Raw genomic sequence first — 14,604 nt, forward strand, 5'->3', positions numbered from 1 at the left:
ACCCTTGTAAATCAATCTTTAATGTCAAGGTGACCTCAGGACATTTTCTTCTACAGGAAGAACGGTAAACCAAGATATTCTACAGGGGCCATTCCAGCCATTTGAAAAAGGGAAGGTTCCCACTTTATGCTCCCATTCAAATGCATTGATCGGCCAAAAAAAAAAAGGGGGGGGGGGTTCCAACCCCCGGACCCCCCCCCTCCCCCTGGATCCACCAATGTTCTAGTTGGGTAGTAATTCCTCAAACAATATTTATTTTTCTCACTAAAACACTGCAGTATCAGCATATTTTGAAGCAGAATAAAAAAATCTGATCAACATGATCAATAGCAAATCCAGTGCTAAAAATACATGAATTTTCTATGGGCATATTCAAATGAGAATTGTAATTAAACGTTACAAGTTTTCAAGGCTGAGTAAATCAATGGTTTGTTGTTACATATATTGGACATTGCACTCAACATATCCATACGTTTTTTCAATACTGTAGCAAATGTCACTTCTAGTTCTACTGATTACAATTGATTACTGAATAGGACATCCTCAAGACAAATTGCTCAAGATGTAGCAAGGTCAGGGATATCTTATAAATTACACAAACAGATTGTAAACATCTTACAAAAGCAATCAGATAAATGGAAAGATAAACTGTTAGGTCAATTAGAAGATAAATTGTAACCTAGAAGACTTGTTTAAGATCTGCAGCATTTAGAAGTTTTCTTCAAACAGAGAAGCCAAAAACCCACTGGTTTACTATATTTCTACTTGAATACATATAAAAGAGGATATTAGGTAGAAAGCATACTAACAATGCAAAAAGATATTTAGAGATCAACCATAGGCAGGTATCTAATATAATATGTCAAGATTAAAAGTAACATCAGTTTTCCTGCAGGAAGTCCTCTCTGGGACTCTGGCATCAAACACCAATGACAATAAAATGCTGAGCGCAGCACAGCCTGATACAATAGCAGAGGTCAAACCCTGAACATTTGGGGCAAGTTTGGATAAATATTATGCTTGGTACTGTCTTAATTTTTGGTTGTGATAAAAATTTTGATATTATAAACATTTCTACCAAATTTATGTGGTCAAATTTAATAAAGATCTTAACAAGATTGTGTCCATAGTACATTGATGCCCCATTTGCACTATCATATTCTAGGTTCTAGGTTCTGACCGTAAAAAGGGGGAAAATCTCTAATTTGGCATCAAAATTAGAAAGATCATATTATAAGGAACATTTGTACTAAGATTTTGGGATCAACAGTACAATTGGCTATTGTAGTTGTGATATTGTCCGAGGTAACAAGGCTGGAGTTATCTTACCTGATAATCATGTAATAATCCAAACAAACTTGTGGGATCAACAGTACAATTGGCTATTGTAGATGTGATATTGTCTGAGGTAACAAGGCTGGAGTTATCTTACCTGATAATCATGTAATAATCCAAACAAACTTGTGGGATCAACTGTACAATTGGCTATAACAGTACAATTGGCTATTGTAGATGTGATATTGTCTGAGGTAACAAGGCTGGAGTTATCTTACCTGATAATCATGTAAAAATCCAAACAAACTTGTGGGATCAACTGTACAATTGGCTATAACAGTACAATTGGCTATTGTAGATGTGATATTGTCTGAGGTAACAAGGCTGGAGTTATCTTACCTGATAATCATGTAATAATCCAAACAAACTTGTGGGATCAACAGTACAATTGGCTATTGTAGATGTGATATTGTCTGAGGTAACAAGGCTGGAGTTATCTTACCTGATAATCATGTAATAATCCAAACAAACTTGTGGGATCAACCGTACAATTGGCTATTGTAGATGTGATATTGTCTGAGGTAACAAGACTGGAGTTATCTTACCTGATAATCATGTAATAATCCAAACAAACTTGTGGGATCAACAGTACAATTGGCTATTGTAGATGTGATATTGTCTGAGGTAACAAGGCTGGAGTTATCTTACCTGGTAATCATGTAATAATCCAAACAAACTTGTGGGATCAACAGTACAATTGGCTATTGTAGATGTGATATTGTCTGAGGTAACAAGGCTGGAGTTATCTTACCTGATAATCATGTAATAATCCAAACAAACTTGTGGGATCAACAGTACAATTGGCTATTGTAGATGTGATATTGTCTGAGGTAACAAGGCTGGAGTTATCTTACCTGATAATCATGTAATAATCCAAACAAACTTGTGGGATCAACAGTACAATTGGCTATTGTAGATGTGATATTGTCTGAGGTAACAAGGCTGGAGTTATCTTACCTGATAATCATGTAATAATCCAAACGAACTTGTGGGATCAACAGTACAATTGGCTATTGTAGATGTGATATTGTCTGAGGTAACAAGGCTGGAGTTATCTTACCTGATAATCATGTAATAATCCAAACAAACTTGTGGGATCAACAGTACAATTGGCTATTATAATTTGATATTGTCTGAGGTAACAAGGCTGGAGTTATCTTACCTGATAATCGTGTAATAATCCAAACAAACTTGTGGGATCAACAGTACAATTGGCTATTGTAGATGTGATATTGTCTGAGGTAACAAGGCTGGAGTTATCTTACCTGATAATCATGTAATAATCCAAACAAACTTGTGGGATCAACAGTACAATTGGCTATTGTAGATGTGATATTGTCCGAGGTAACAAGGCTGGAGTTATCTTACCTGATAATCGTGTAATAAACCAAACAAACTTGTGGGATCAACAGTACAATTGGCTATTGTAGATGTGATATTGTCTGAGGTAACAAGGCTGGAGTTATCTTACCTGATAATCATGTAATAATCCAAACAAACTTGTGGGATCAACAGTACAATTGGCTATTGTAGATGTGATATTGTCTGAGGTAACAAGGCTGGAGTTATCTTACCTGATAATCATGTAATAATCCAAACAAACTTGTGGGATCAACCGTACAATTGGCTATTGTAGATGTGATATTGTCTGAGGTAACAAGGCTGGAGTTATCTTACCTGATAATCATGTAATAATCCAAACAAACTTGTGGGATCAACAGTACAATTGGCTATTGTAGATGTGATATTGTCTGAGGTAACAAGGCTGGAGTTATCTTACCTGATAATCATGTAATAATCCAAACAAACTTGTGGGATCAACATACAGTACAATTGGCTATTGTAGATGTGATATTGTCTGAAGTAACAAGGCTGGAGTTATCTTACCTGATAATCATGTAATAATCCAAACAAACTTGTGGGATCAACAGTACAATTGGCTATTGTAGATGTGATATTGTCCGAGGTAACAAGGCTGGAGTTATCTTACCTGATAATCATGTAATAATCCAAACAAACTTGTGGGATCAACAGTACAATTGGCTATTGTAGATGTGATATTGTCCGAGGTAACAAGGCTGGAGTTATCTTACCTGATAATTGTGTAATAATCCAAGCAAACTTGTGGGATCAACAGTACAATTGGCTATTGTAGATGTGATATTGTCTGAGGTAACAAGGCTGGAGTTATCTTACCTGATAATCATGTAATAATCCAAACGAACTTGTGGGATCAACAGTACAATTGGCTATTGTAGATGTGATATTGTCTGAGGTAACAAGGCTGGAGTTATCTTACCTGATAATCATGTAATAATCCAAACAAACTTGTGGGATCAACAGTACAATTGGCTATTGTAGATGTGATATTGTCCGAGGTAACAAGGCTGGAGTTATCTTACCTGATAATCGTGTAATAATCCAAACAAACTTGTGGGATCAACAGTACAATTGGCTATTGTAGATGTGATATTGTCTGAGGTAACAAGGCTGGAGTTATCTTACCTGATAATCATGTAATAATCCAAACAAACTTGTGGGATCAACAGTACAATTGGCTATTGTAGATGTGATATTGTCTGAGGTAACAAGGCTGGAGTTATCTTACCTGATAATCATGTAATAATCCAAACAAACTCGTGGGTTCAACAGTACAATTGGCTATTGTAGATGTGATATTGTCTGAGGTACATGTAACAAGGCTGGAGTTATCTTACCTGATAATCATGTAATAATCCAAACAACAGGGACTAAACTTAACTGTTTTTCTCTAGGGGCCAGCTGGGCCCCTAAGATATTTTTTTCAGGGGCCCGCTTAAAATTTAAGGAGCCCACTAATCTTTATACTAAAATAAAACAAAACTGAAAATTACTTAGTATATACTTACTAACAGTGTTCCAGCTTAAATCTCAGGGCAGAAGGGTGCTAGTTTTCTGAAAGGGCACTTTAGCATAATAACAGTGATTGTAAGGATACTTTGTATAAGTTATCTTGAATATTGCTAGCTATAGGCTCAGCTGGAGAACATTAGTTGTATCTAAACCTTATTCAGAAATTAATATGTTCTTGATGTTGGTTCCAGTCAGATTTTTTTTTATCAAATTATCATACCATGAAGCAAAGCAAATCATTTTGATGTTTATGTTAACAAACTTGTACATTTGTTAAGTGCTCCCACGTAAGGAGGATCATTCATACAAGAAGTTAAACAGGAAGTAGTCTTCATATATGTTCAAATACAAACTTCTTTGATTCTTCTTTAAATGTATGTTCATGGTATGAAACAAAACAGTTTTTCTAATGAAGCCTTATTGTGAAATCCCACTTGTAGTCTTGAAAATGTTTTCTATGGTAACCATTATAATATTTGAATTATTGCTACCAGAAATGCATCATAAGATTTGACAATATTTATTTTAGGTTGTTTCCTAACAAAATTATCTCCCTTCAAATTTTCAACTTCCTGTTGACCTTTAGACAATATGGCTTTTTCTATGAACATTAAATATTATCTCAATCCAAGCCATCCCCTAATAGTGTTGATCAAAATATATTTTTCAATAAGTTTTTAATGAAGATTGGATATCAAACTAGATATCGGGATTTTTATTTACGAGATTTTAAATTTCTTTTTTTATTAAATATTTGGTAAAAGCGATTCAGGGACAAGTTACCGTCTAACCACAGGCACTTGTCTCCAAAAATTTTTTCCTATATACCTTAATATAACACAAGGTACTTAACTAAATTTTTGAATAATGACACCCATTCCCAAATTCCCGTTATTTTTTTTATTTCTCGGTTGTCAAACCTACTTAAACTTAATATGCCGTAAATCTAAATTGATTTATCTACACAATGGTATATGACACGACTATCATTGTTGTCGGGATCATTAGTAGCAGGCCTCAGAAGTCGGTCAACGGGATGTTTTTTTGCATTCGTCTCAATTTTTGGCAACACATCCCGTTGACCGACTTCTGAGGCCTGCTACTAATGATCCCGACAACAATGATAGTCGTGTCATATACCATTGTGTAGATAAATCAATTAAGATTTACGGTATATTAAATTTAAGTAGGTTTGACAACCGAGAAATACAAAAATAACGTGAATTCGAGACTGGGTGTCATTTTTCAAAAAAATTAGTTAAGTACCTTGTGTTATATTAAGGTATATAGTTAATTTTTTTTGAGACAAGTGCCTGTGCGTCTAACACAGGCTTGTAATGAATCGCAGTACAATAAGAAAACATCCCTTTCACGATGCTTATTGAACAGTAAAATAGAAAACACTGTTCAATAATGAAATTATCGTAGAAAATTTAGCAGAACTAAGAAAACATGCGGAAAGAAGAAGTTATATATATGCAACATCGTGACTCCGGATTGAAAACATAGCTATTCGACTGGGTTCAGTTATTAGAAATAACCTACTGGTTTTCGGAAATACTCTATATTTCTATATCGCTTTGATAAGACAAACAGGTTTCCTTTTGGGAACAGTCTTTGTTAATATTTCGGGGGAAAGGGTACAAATGGGATTTACTTCAATTTTTTTTACAGTCGCCAGCTGGGCGACCATGATGACTAAATATATTCGCCCAGCCGAAAATCTGGTCGCCTCGGGCGCCCGGGCGAGCGTTAAGTTTAGTCCCTGAAACAAACTTGTGGGATCAACAGTACAATTGGCTATTGTAGATGTGATATTGTCTGAGGTAACAAGGCTGGAGTTATCTGACCTGATAATCATGTAATTATCCAAACAAACTTGTGGGATCAACAGTACAATTGGCTATTGTAGATGTGATATTGTCTGAGGTAACAAGGCTGGAGTTATCTTACCTGATAATCATGTAATAATCCAAACAAACTTGTGGGATCAACCGTACAATTGGCTATTGTAGATGTGATATTGTCCGAGGTAACAAGGCTGGAGTTTAATGTATTATTTACAAGCACAGATGAACACACTGTTAATGGAATTTCTCGTATCACAGTAGCGCCTAATATCCATGCAACAACTATATACACAACAGACGATATTAAAATGGCAAGAATTGTTCCTTTAGGAATGTCTTTCTGAGGATTCTGTAAAAAAAAAAAAGAGATAATAAGGATATTTCATGTATAATTTAATTTACCAAAAATTAAATGTTGAAACAACATAAATAGAAGAAACTAGAGGCTCTAAAGAGCCTGTGTCGCTCACCTTGGTCTATGTGAATATTAAACAAAGGACACATATGGATTCATGACAAAATTGTGTTTTGGTGATGGTGAAGATCTTACTTTATTAAACATTCTTGCTGCTTACAATTATCTCTATCAATAATGAACTTGGCCAAGTAGTTTTAGTGGAAAATGTTAGTGAAAATTTCCAAATTTTATGAAAATTGTTAAAAATTGACTATTAAGGGCAATAACTCCTCATGGGGTCAACTGACCATTTTGGTCATGTTGAATTATTTGTAAATCTTTGCTGAACATTATTGCTGTTTACAGTTTATCTCTATCTGTAATTGTATTCAAGGTAATAACCATTAACAGCAAAATTAACTTAAAATTACCAATTCAGGGACAGCAACCTAACAACAGGTTGTCCCATTTCTTCTGAAAATAGATCTTGACCTGATAAACAGTTTAACCCCATGTCAGATTTGCTCTAAATGCTTTGATTTTTGAGTTATAAGTCAAACACCGCATTTTACCTCAGTAGTTTCATCAGAGAAGATTTTTGTAAAATAAACAACGCTGGACACCGGACGTCAAGTGATGAGAAAAGCTCACTTGGCCCTTTGGGCCAGGTGAGCTAAAAAGAAAAATTAACATTATAAGGCAGCAACCAGAAAACAAATTTCACCAATAATTGACCTCTATAATATGAATTTAGAAGTAGTCCAGCTATTGCTTGTTTTTGAAAATAGTTCTATGAAGATTTTTAGATTAATATTTTACATAAAGTTCTTTAAATATCTACGTCTTAATAGTATAAATATGTAATATCAAACATCAAACTGGATTGCAGAATACTGATGGTTATTTAAAAACTAATGACAAACACATTTTTTGCAACATCTTTCTTCTTATTTTAATCCTATTTTTACACTTATAAAGGATTCACATTAATTTGATAACATTTTTTCAACTATATTTTGATTGAAGAAAGGGATTTTTTTTTTTAAAGTATTGCAAATAACAATAAAAGACTTGGTACTTTAAAAAATTATTATAAAAAATCCTACTTTTTTGTGGTGAAAAGGTTGTGGGTATCATCCAATTATATGGATTATAGAAGACTTTTTATTAAAGTCATATTTAACAGGTTCAAAATTTGTTGGGGTAAGATGTTCAGTCTTATATTTTTGAGTGTATTTCACGGTTATTAAAGGCTGTTGAAGAAGGATATTGGTAAACTGGATTATCATATAAGTTAAAGCCAAACAGATAAAAGGAAAAGAACAGCTGATCAGTCCATTACATTTAATAGGTCATCTATCTTGATTATATTTCATATCATATTTTTCAGGGCCATCCAAGATTTACTATAGCTACATGTATATAGAACCGAGATATACTCAAAGACCTTATGTACCAGATTTTTTTTAGGAAGCAATCCATTTTCAAGTTGTTGTTGTTTTTATTAACACTCCTGTTCATATTTTCTTTTAAGACTGATGATCTGTATTATAAAGGTGAAGAACACTATATGATACATCATTTCATAGATTTTTTTATTCTATATCAAAATGTTGAAATAACACTATTGAATGCTGCTTTAATCCAATACTTACTTTTAAATCTCCTGATATATTAGCCCCGGCCAATATGCCTGTGGCAGCAGGAAAAAATACAGAAAAGACAGAGAAAAAGGATTCACCACCTATAAACTGTGGCTTCAAATTTTCTACAAAAACAGTACCTGAAATAAAAATGAATGAGTTATAAAACCACAATAACAAAAATCAAAATAAATCATTATGTTTTCACTCCCATTTCTTGAGTGACTATCCAAGTGCAAGTTTCTATTTTAACTTTAATTATTGTACAAGTTGATGTTTTTGGTTTACCATTGATACCCATGTGTATCTCTTTGAGAATAAAAATCTAGTGACTGTTGTTCAAGAGAAGACAAGTGTGAAAGTCAGAATACAAATTGATTGTCCTGAGTTAAGGATATGGACCATAATTTGGTATTCAGCCTTTGGTTTCTTTTTGTATCCTTTTTTATAAGTTCTAAAATTTTAACTTTTATTTTGTGGGTTGTGTTGGTGTTAGAATGGTATGAATGGAACAATTGAGTTTTTCGAGAAAAAATTAATACATTTTGATTCACCGTTTATGTGACATGAAACCAAACAGGAAACCAATCTTTATTTTCTTTATTTTGCACAATATAATTCAAAAGGCATAAATAAACACCATTACTAGTGTTACTTGCCTCATGTTAATATTTAAAATCTATTTTCAATGTTATATTAAAGTTTTTTTTAAACCTGACAGGAAACCATAAGAAACCGAAAGCATTTTTTAGTTTTATTTTATTGCAAAATCTGCTTAAATAATCAGAACAGTATACTTTTTCTTAAAATCCATCTTAAATGTAACAGTATTATAAAACTCCTAAATATGTGCTTGTTTTGAAATCAATTAGTACAATTTATTCAGAATTTTCCATATTTTCTTCATTGATACAGGATACCATAATCGTTGTATCTTGATGTTTAAGCCAAAACAATGTATTTATATTTGGTTTTAATATTCCAGTTATATACAATTTATTCCAAATCATTGGCAATGTAACATTCTTTAAATCCAGTAAAGAAAAAAACTTTTAACTTGAAATTAAAATCTTTAAAATAGGCACAATGTGATACTTGTGACCTGTACACCATCTACATGGTTTCCACATTTTAACCTACTTTAGTGGGCTAAAATCAATAAAGTACTTCCTTTCAAGTCATGCATGGTAAAAGTTTACTTCTCCTTTGACAAGTTTATTGCGTTTCTGATAAGTGTTTGCAGAACATGAATAAAAAATATTAATTAAAAACTGTGACAAAGATTCCAACTTTGTACATTCCAAGTGTAACGGTATATTAAACATGTATTTTTTATTAAATTATATTTATTCACCTAAAATATCCAGTAATATTTACTGCTGAAGTTAAATCAATCCAACGAGCATTGCTACAATGATAAGAGACATAATTTCGATTGATTTTTCAAAGGACTCTTCATGTCATTATCGGGAAACGAAGTGTGTTCTAACGTCTGTCAAATATGAAATCGATTTTGTCAAGTCATTGGGCATTTATTTTCACACAGGATCGTATGTAACATTATGCACATAGGAAAAATAACAGACCACCGGCGCAATCTCTTTGACAATTGTATTTTCCTCTTTTAAACAAGACGAAACAAGTCTACAGATTATGTTTGCTAACATCCAGATGGAAACAAAAACAATGTTTAGACCTAGTATTTCGTACATCCGGCCGTAATGGCGTTATCACATGTTAGTCACATGTTTCACGTATGACCGGAAATGTTTGAACTTAAGGACAAAAACAATTTTAATAAATAACTGGACTTCTGTTTCGTGTGAAATGTAACGCATAACGATAACGTAATTTTCTTACTTAATTATTACGAAGATCAAAACAAGAATGTAAATCATCTCGGATTTACCTGTTTGAACATCTCGCGAGAGTTCATATTTGCATATTGTTTTTAAGAATTCTATTACAACAAAGCAGATTACATCATCTAAAAATTGTGTTACGAAATCGGACACAAAAATCACGCCACTGTTCTTACATCTGCTACATAAATATTTATAGTTCTCAGCATTTTCTTCTCACTATTCTTATTGGTTGATGTTCTTTGTTATTTGAAAGCAAAAGTTATGAATTTGCTGGTGACGATTATCTATAAATCAGTCAGTGTTATGCTCTTCGGAAGCAAAAAGTAACGCGAGAAACGACACAAAAATACGGTTGTAGAATCTTTAAAATTCGTATATTTTAAATTTTTTTCTAGTGAAGAGTAGCATACACTTGTATGTTGATAAAAATAATGGCATCTTTAGATGTAGTTACAACTTTTCTTACAGTTATTCACATTTTATCACTTTTCTATAGTTATAGGAAACGGAGCCCAATAGCAAATTATGGTCCATATGCATTCTGTGTCATTTCGCCTTTTGTGAATAGTTGTCTCATTGCCAATCATACCACATCTTTTTTTTTGTATTGATTAAGAGATAAAACATCTTCACAATTTCTGTATTTACTAGTTTTCTTTTGGCTGATTTCAGTCATTTTTGTGTATAGCTTTCCTGGCCACATAGAACAAAACACCAATATATGTGATAACCCATGATAGTACTGGTACCAGTGACACTTGTTCTTTACTGATTTAGTTTAACTGCTAACATATCCTTGGAACAATACACAACTTACATTCTTTAATAACGTTAATTAAAACGTCAACCCAATTAAAGGTAGATTGACTTATACTAATGATAATGTGCAAAGGGCATGTGCTCTGTTTACCATTTATCACATGAAGAATTTACACTCCAAATATGATAGACATTTGCACTTTAAATTTTGTATTCATTATTATGACATCTAGGACCTCTTTGCACTAATTACCTTATACATGTATTATAATTATATATAAATCTATAAATATCCTGTTATACTTCCTTTTGACCTATCTGTAGATTATGGGGAGTTATAATTGTAATTTTCAAATGTTCTTGAACCTTTTTTATCATCAGTGCCTGCATTAAGTTTACTGTTGGTTTTTTTCACTACTCATAGGTATAGAAGACATAACTGACATGTATATCCTATGATACCTCTGTCTAAATTTGCTTTACTTGGAGGGATTACTTACATGTATATCCTATGATACCTCTGTCTAAATTTGCTTTACTTGGAGGGATTACTTACTATTATATCCTATGATACCTCTGTCTAAATTTTCTTTACTTGGAGGGATAAATGTTCCAATTATAAAATTAACAAGTGCAATTAATAAGGCTACTAACAACACCATCTGAGCCTGGAAATAAAACATGAACGTCAATTAATATATTTCATTTTTACAAATATCATATTTAACATTCAGAAGAATAGAAGGTTTTTTGGGCTTCAGGGATATGTATGAGGAAAATAGGTACATAACCTTATTCATTTATGTATAATTATACTTTAATAAAATAAAAAAACACTTTTTTTTCTATCAGTCCATTTATTTCATTTTTTCTATATTTTTGTCCTTTTTGGAAAATTGATGAAAATGAATTTTGAAAAGAAATGTAGCATGCATGAATCTTATAGAAAAAAATATATAAGAGATGAGAAACTGTGATGAAAGTTAAGCAGTAAACAGGTCTACCAGTTTATATGGAATAAGGTTATTGACATGTGACTCTCAATATCTATTGTGTATACACTTTCTAACAAGTAAAAGAAGCCTTTCATATCGACTGAAACTTGTAGAAAAATCCTAATGAAATTCATTACTTGTTACCCAGACAATTTAACATGTCTACATTTGTACAGATGTTGTAAGGTTGTTTTATTCAGACACTGATATATCATAGCTTACTCTAGCTTCCCACTCCATACCAATGATAGCGATCACCAACAGAAACGTAGTAGTCAGGATACCAATTATACGTATATCATTGACCTCGTCTATCATCAAGGCATCGTGTTCCTACAAATACAACATCAAGGTTTATTTACGTGAGATACATGCAAAATAAATCTGTCTGTACCAGATCTAACTGCAAATTACCTGCATGTATGCACTTCTCATATGACAAGATACCTGTAAAGGTGTAATAGTTTTCTACAATAACAATATTTTTTATTTAGTGTGCCCCTGTACTTTATATGTTACATCATTGTCCAGACAAGACAATTAATAAGATTTAGATTTTTTGTAAGATGTTCTAGAAATTACAAATTATATGGTGCATGTAATTAAGAATGATTATGTGCTGCACTATAAAGGTGAATATAAAAGCATGTTTACAATATATACCATCACATATATGACATGTTCCAATAGTTTTCTCGTGTTTAATAGGAAGACTATTTTGTTTCAAGGCATGTCTCAGCCTTGAACATTTAAACAATTACATATAAAACTGTATCATTAATTTCTACACTTGTGACATAACCGTTTAAGACAGCAGGAACCTTTTGAAGTCTAGTTTCTTTATAATACTAATGATACATTTGTATAAACTACAAAGGCACATGTATGCCCATGTATCATTATCAAATTTAATTCATATGTCAATGTTCATTATATTTTGCACATAAATTAATTATCTACCGATTCTATTGGGGTCTATACTATAGACAAACATTTTTCACAGGACTTCTTTTCTAGTGCATTAATTTTAAAAGTAATCTTATCAAACTGGCAATGTAGTACGTACTATTTTATTGGGAACTATAGGATGGGAATAGCATCATCACAGATGTACCTGCTCAAATTCATTAGAAAAATTATGCAATTCTTTTTATTATTTGAATTATTTAGGATCATCCATTCAATCACAGCTTATACCCACAGACATTTGACTTGTGCAGGGGAGGATCCAGCCATTTTAAAAAGAGGGGGTTCCCAACCCAGGACAAAGGGGGGTTCCAACTATATGGTCCGAGTACACAGTTATTTCGTAGTGCATTTCTTTTAGACAATAAATGTAAATAAAAAAAATCTCACCTGCGCTTTCTCAATAACATTTTTACAGTGTGTTGTACTACTTTTGGGACAAATTATATCAAAATTATAGAAAACTTCATCAGCTCTAACTCAAAATATGGACAATTTTGTGTTAAGGGGGTCTTGAAATCTTTTGACAGCTTCCGAAGTGCTAATTTTTTACCTTTTTCAGCTGGACCTAATCACTACTTTACCTTAATATTTATGACCTAAATTTTTTTACAGTGACATTTCACCCCCCAACTTGCTATATGAGGCATAAAACATGGAGAATTAAATTTGGAAGGGGTATAACATAAATTGGCAAGTAACACACTGTCCAAATTAAGGACTATATTCGTGGACAACGAAAATCAAAGGACGATAACTGTGTACTCGGACCATATGTCCCCATTCAAATGCATTGATTAGCCAAAAAAAAGGGGGGTTCCAACCCCCAGAACTCCCCCCATGGATCCGACAATGTTGTGCACCACATCTTCTATACATATGCACAGATGTGGCTAAGTTGGATCAAGTTTTTCTATACCATCACTTTCAATGTACACCTATATCTTTTTCCCTCTTTTATGACACTCATTCTTTAGGTGGTGAATAATTGTGCCAAGTTTCATTACCCAACTACAATGGGTTTTAAAGTTTGAGAGTGGAAACAATTCTGGTGTATGTAAGCAAAACAATTCTGGTGTATGTAAGCACAGGGGTGGATAAATTGAACTCAAGGTTTTTACCTTAATTACCTTAGTCCTACGTTACCTACATGTACTTTGTACCTACCTACCCTGGGGTTTCTTTCAGAACAAACCTTTAACACACATATTTTTATGTTTGGCCTTAATAATAGTTGTAATATATATCAGAAAACTAAATATTTATTAAAACAAATTACAGTTAACTTATAAAATGTAATTACACTATATCTATAATACAAATAATACAGGATGTTTTCAAACATCAGATTTGAAGAAAACCTGTATCATAAAAGTTTAAATGATATATTAAGATGTTATGTAAAAGTGATAGGTGGCTTATCCTCAAGAGAACTGGTCAAGCTAAACAAAGCAATTTTTTGGGGGATGAAAAGTGGGATTTTCTTTTGTATTTTTCGTTTTTTAATTCTTTTTTAGTTCAATCTTTTTTCAGTTTTAGGCTAAGGCATTGTTCTAATAATGGTTTACTTTTTGAAATAGCGGACATTGTACAGATTGTAATGGCCGTCAATAATATTATTAATAACAATTTTCAAAGTCAATAATATTCTGTTCTATTAGGTTTAAACATATATATTCTTTATTTTTTTTCATAAGTAAACAAGGATAAAGTATTTTAAAATTAGACTTAAAACTAAACACTTCCATCATATGTCAGCAGAAAAAGAGAGAATAACTGGACAGAATGAGAGGGTTTCAAGGGTTACATGACATTATATTCTACAGGTCTTGATGAGGATATCAAAAGATGCAAGTAGGATATATCTTTCAGGGGCAGATGCAGGAATTTTCGAAAGGGGGG

The 14,604-nt window shown here is 32.6% G+C and overlaps 1 protein-coding gene across 2 annotated transcripts in view; it reads right to left on the minus strand.

The window, feature by feature from the left end:
* Positions 1–14,604, minus strand: part of LOC134715712 (solute carrier family 12 member 2-like) — a 53,853-nt gene that overhangs the window by 23,607 nt on the left and 15,642 nt on the right. For both annotated transcript variants that reach the window (XM_063578073.1, XM_063578072.1), the window contains 4 exons: positions 11,959–12,069; positions 11,298–11,409; positions 8,130–8,257; positions 6,181–6,426 (listed from right to left, as the gene is read on the minus strand). In XM_063578073.1, the coding sequence (XP_063434143.1) occupies positions 6,181–6,426; positions 8,130–8,257; positions 11,298–11,409; positions 11,959–12,069 (597 nt within the window). The remainder of the gene's footprint in view (positions 1–6,180; positions 6,427–8,129; positions 8,258–11,297; positions 11,410–11,958; positions 12,070–14,604) is intronic.

The sequence above is a fragment of the Mytilus trossulus genome, chromosome 4 (assembly GCF_036588685.1).
Source record: "Mytilus trossulus isolate FHL-02 chromosome 4, PNRI_Mtr1.1.1.hap1, whole genome shotgun sequence".
NCBI lineage: Eukaryota > Metazoa > Mollusca > Bivalvia > Mytilida > Mytilidae > Mytilus > Mytilus trossulus.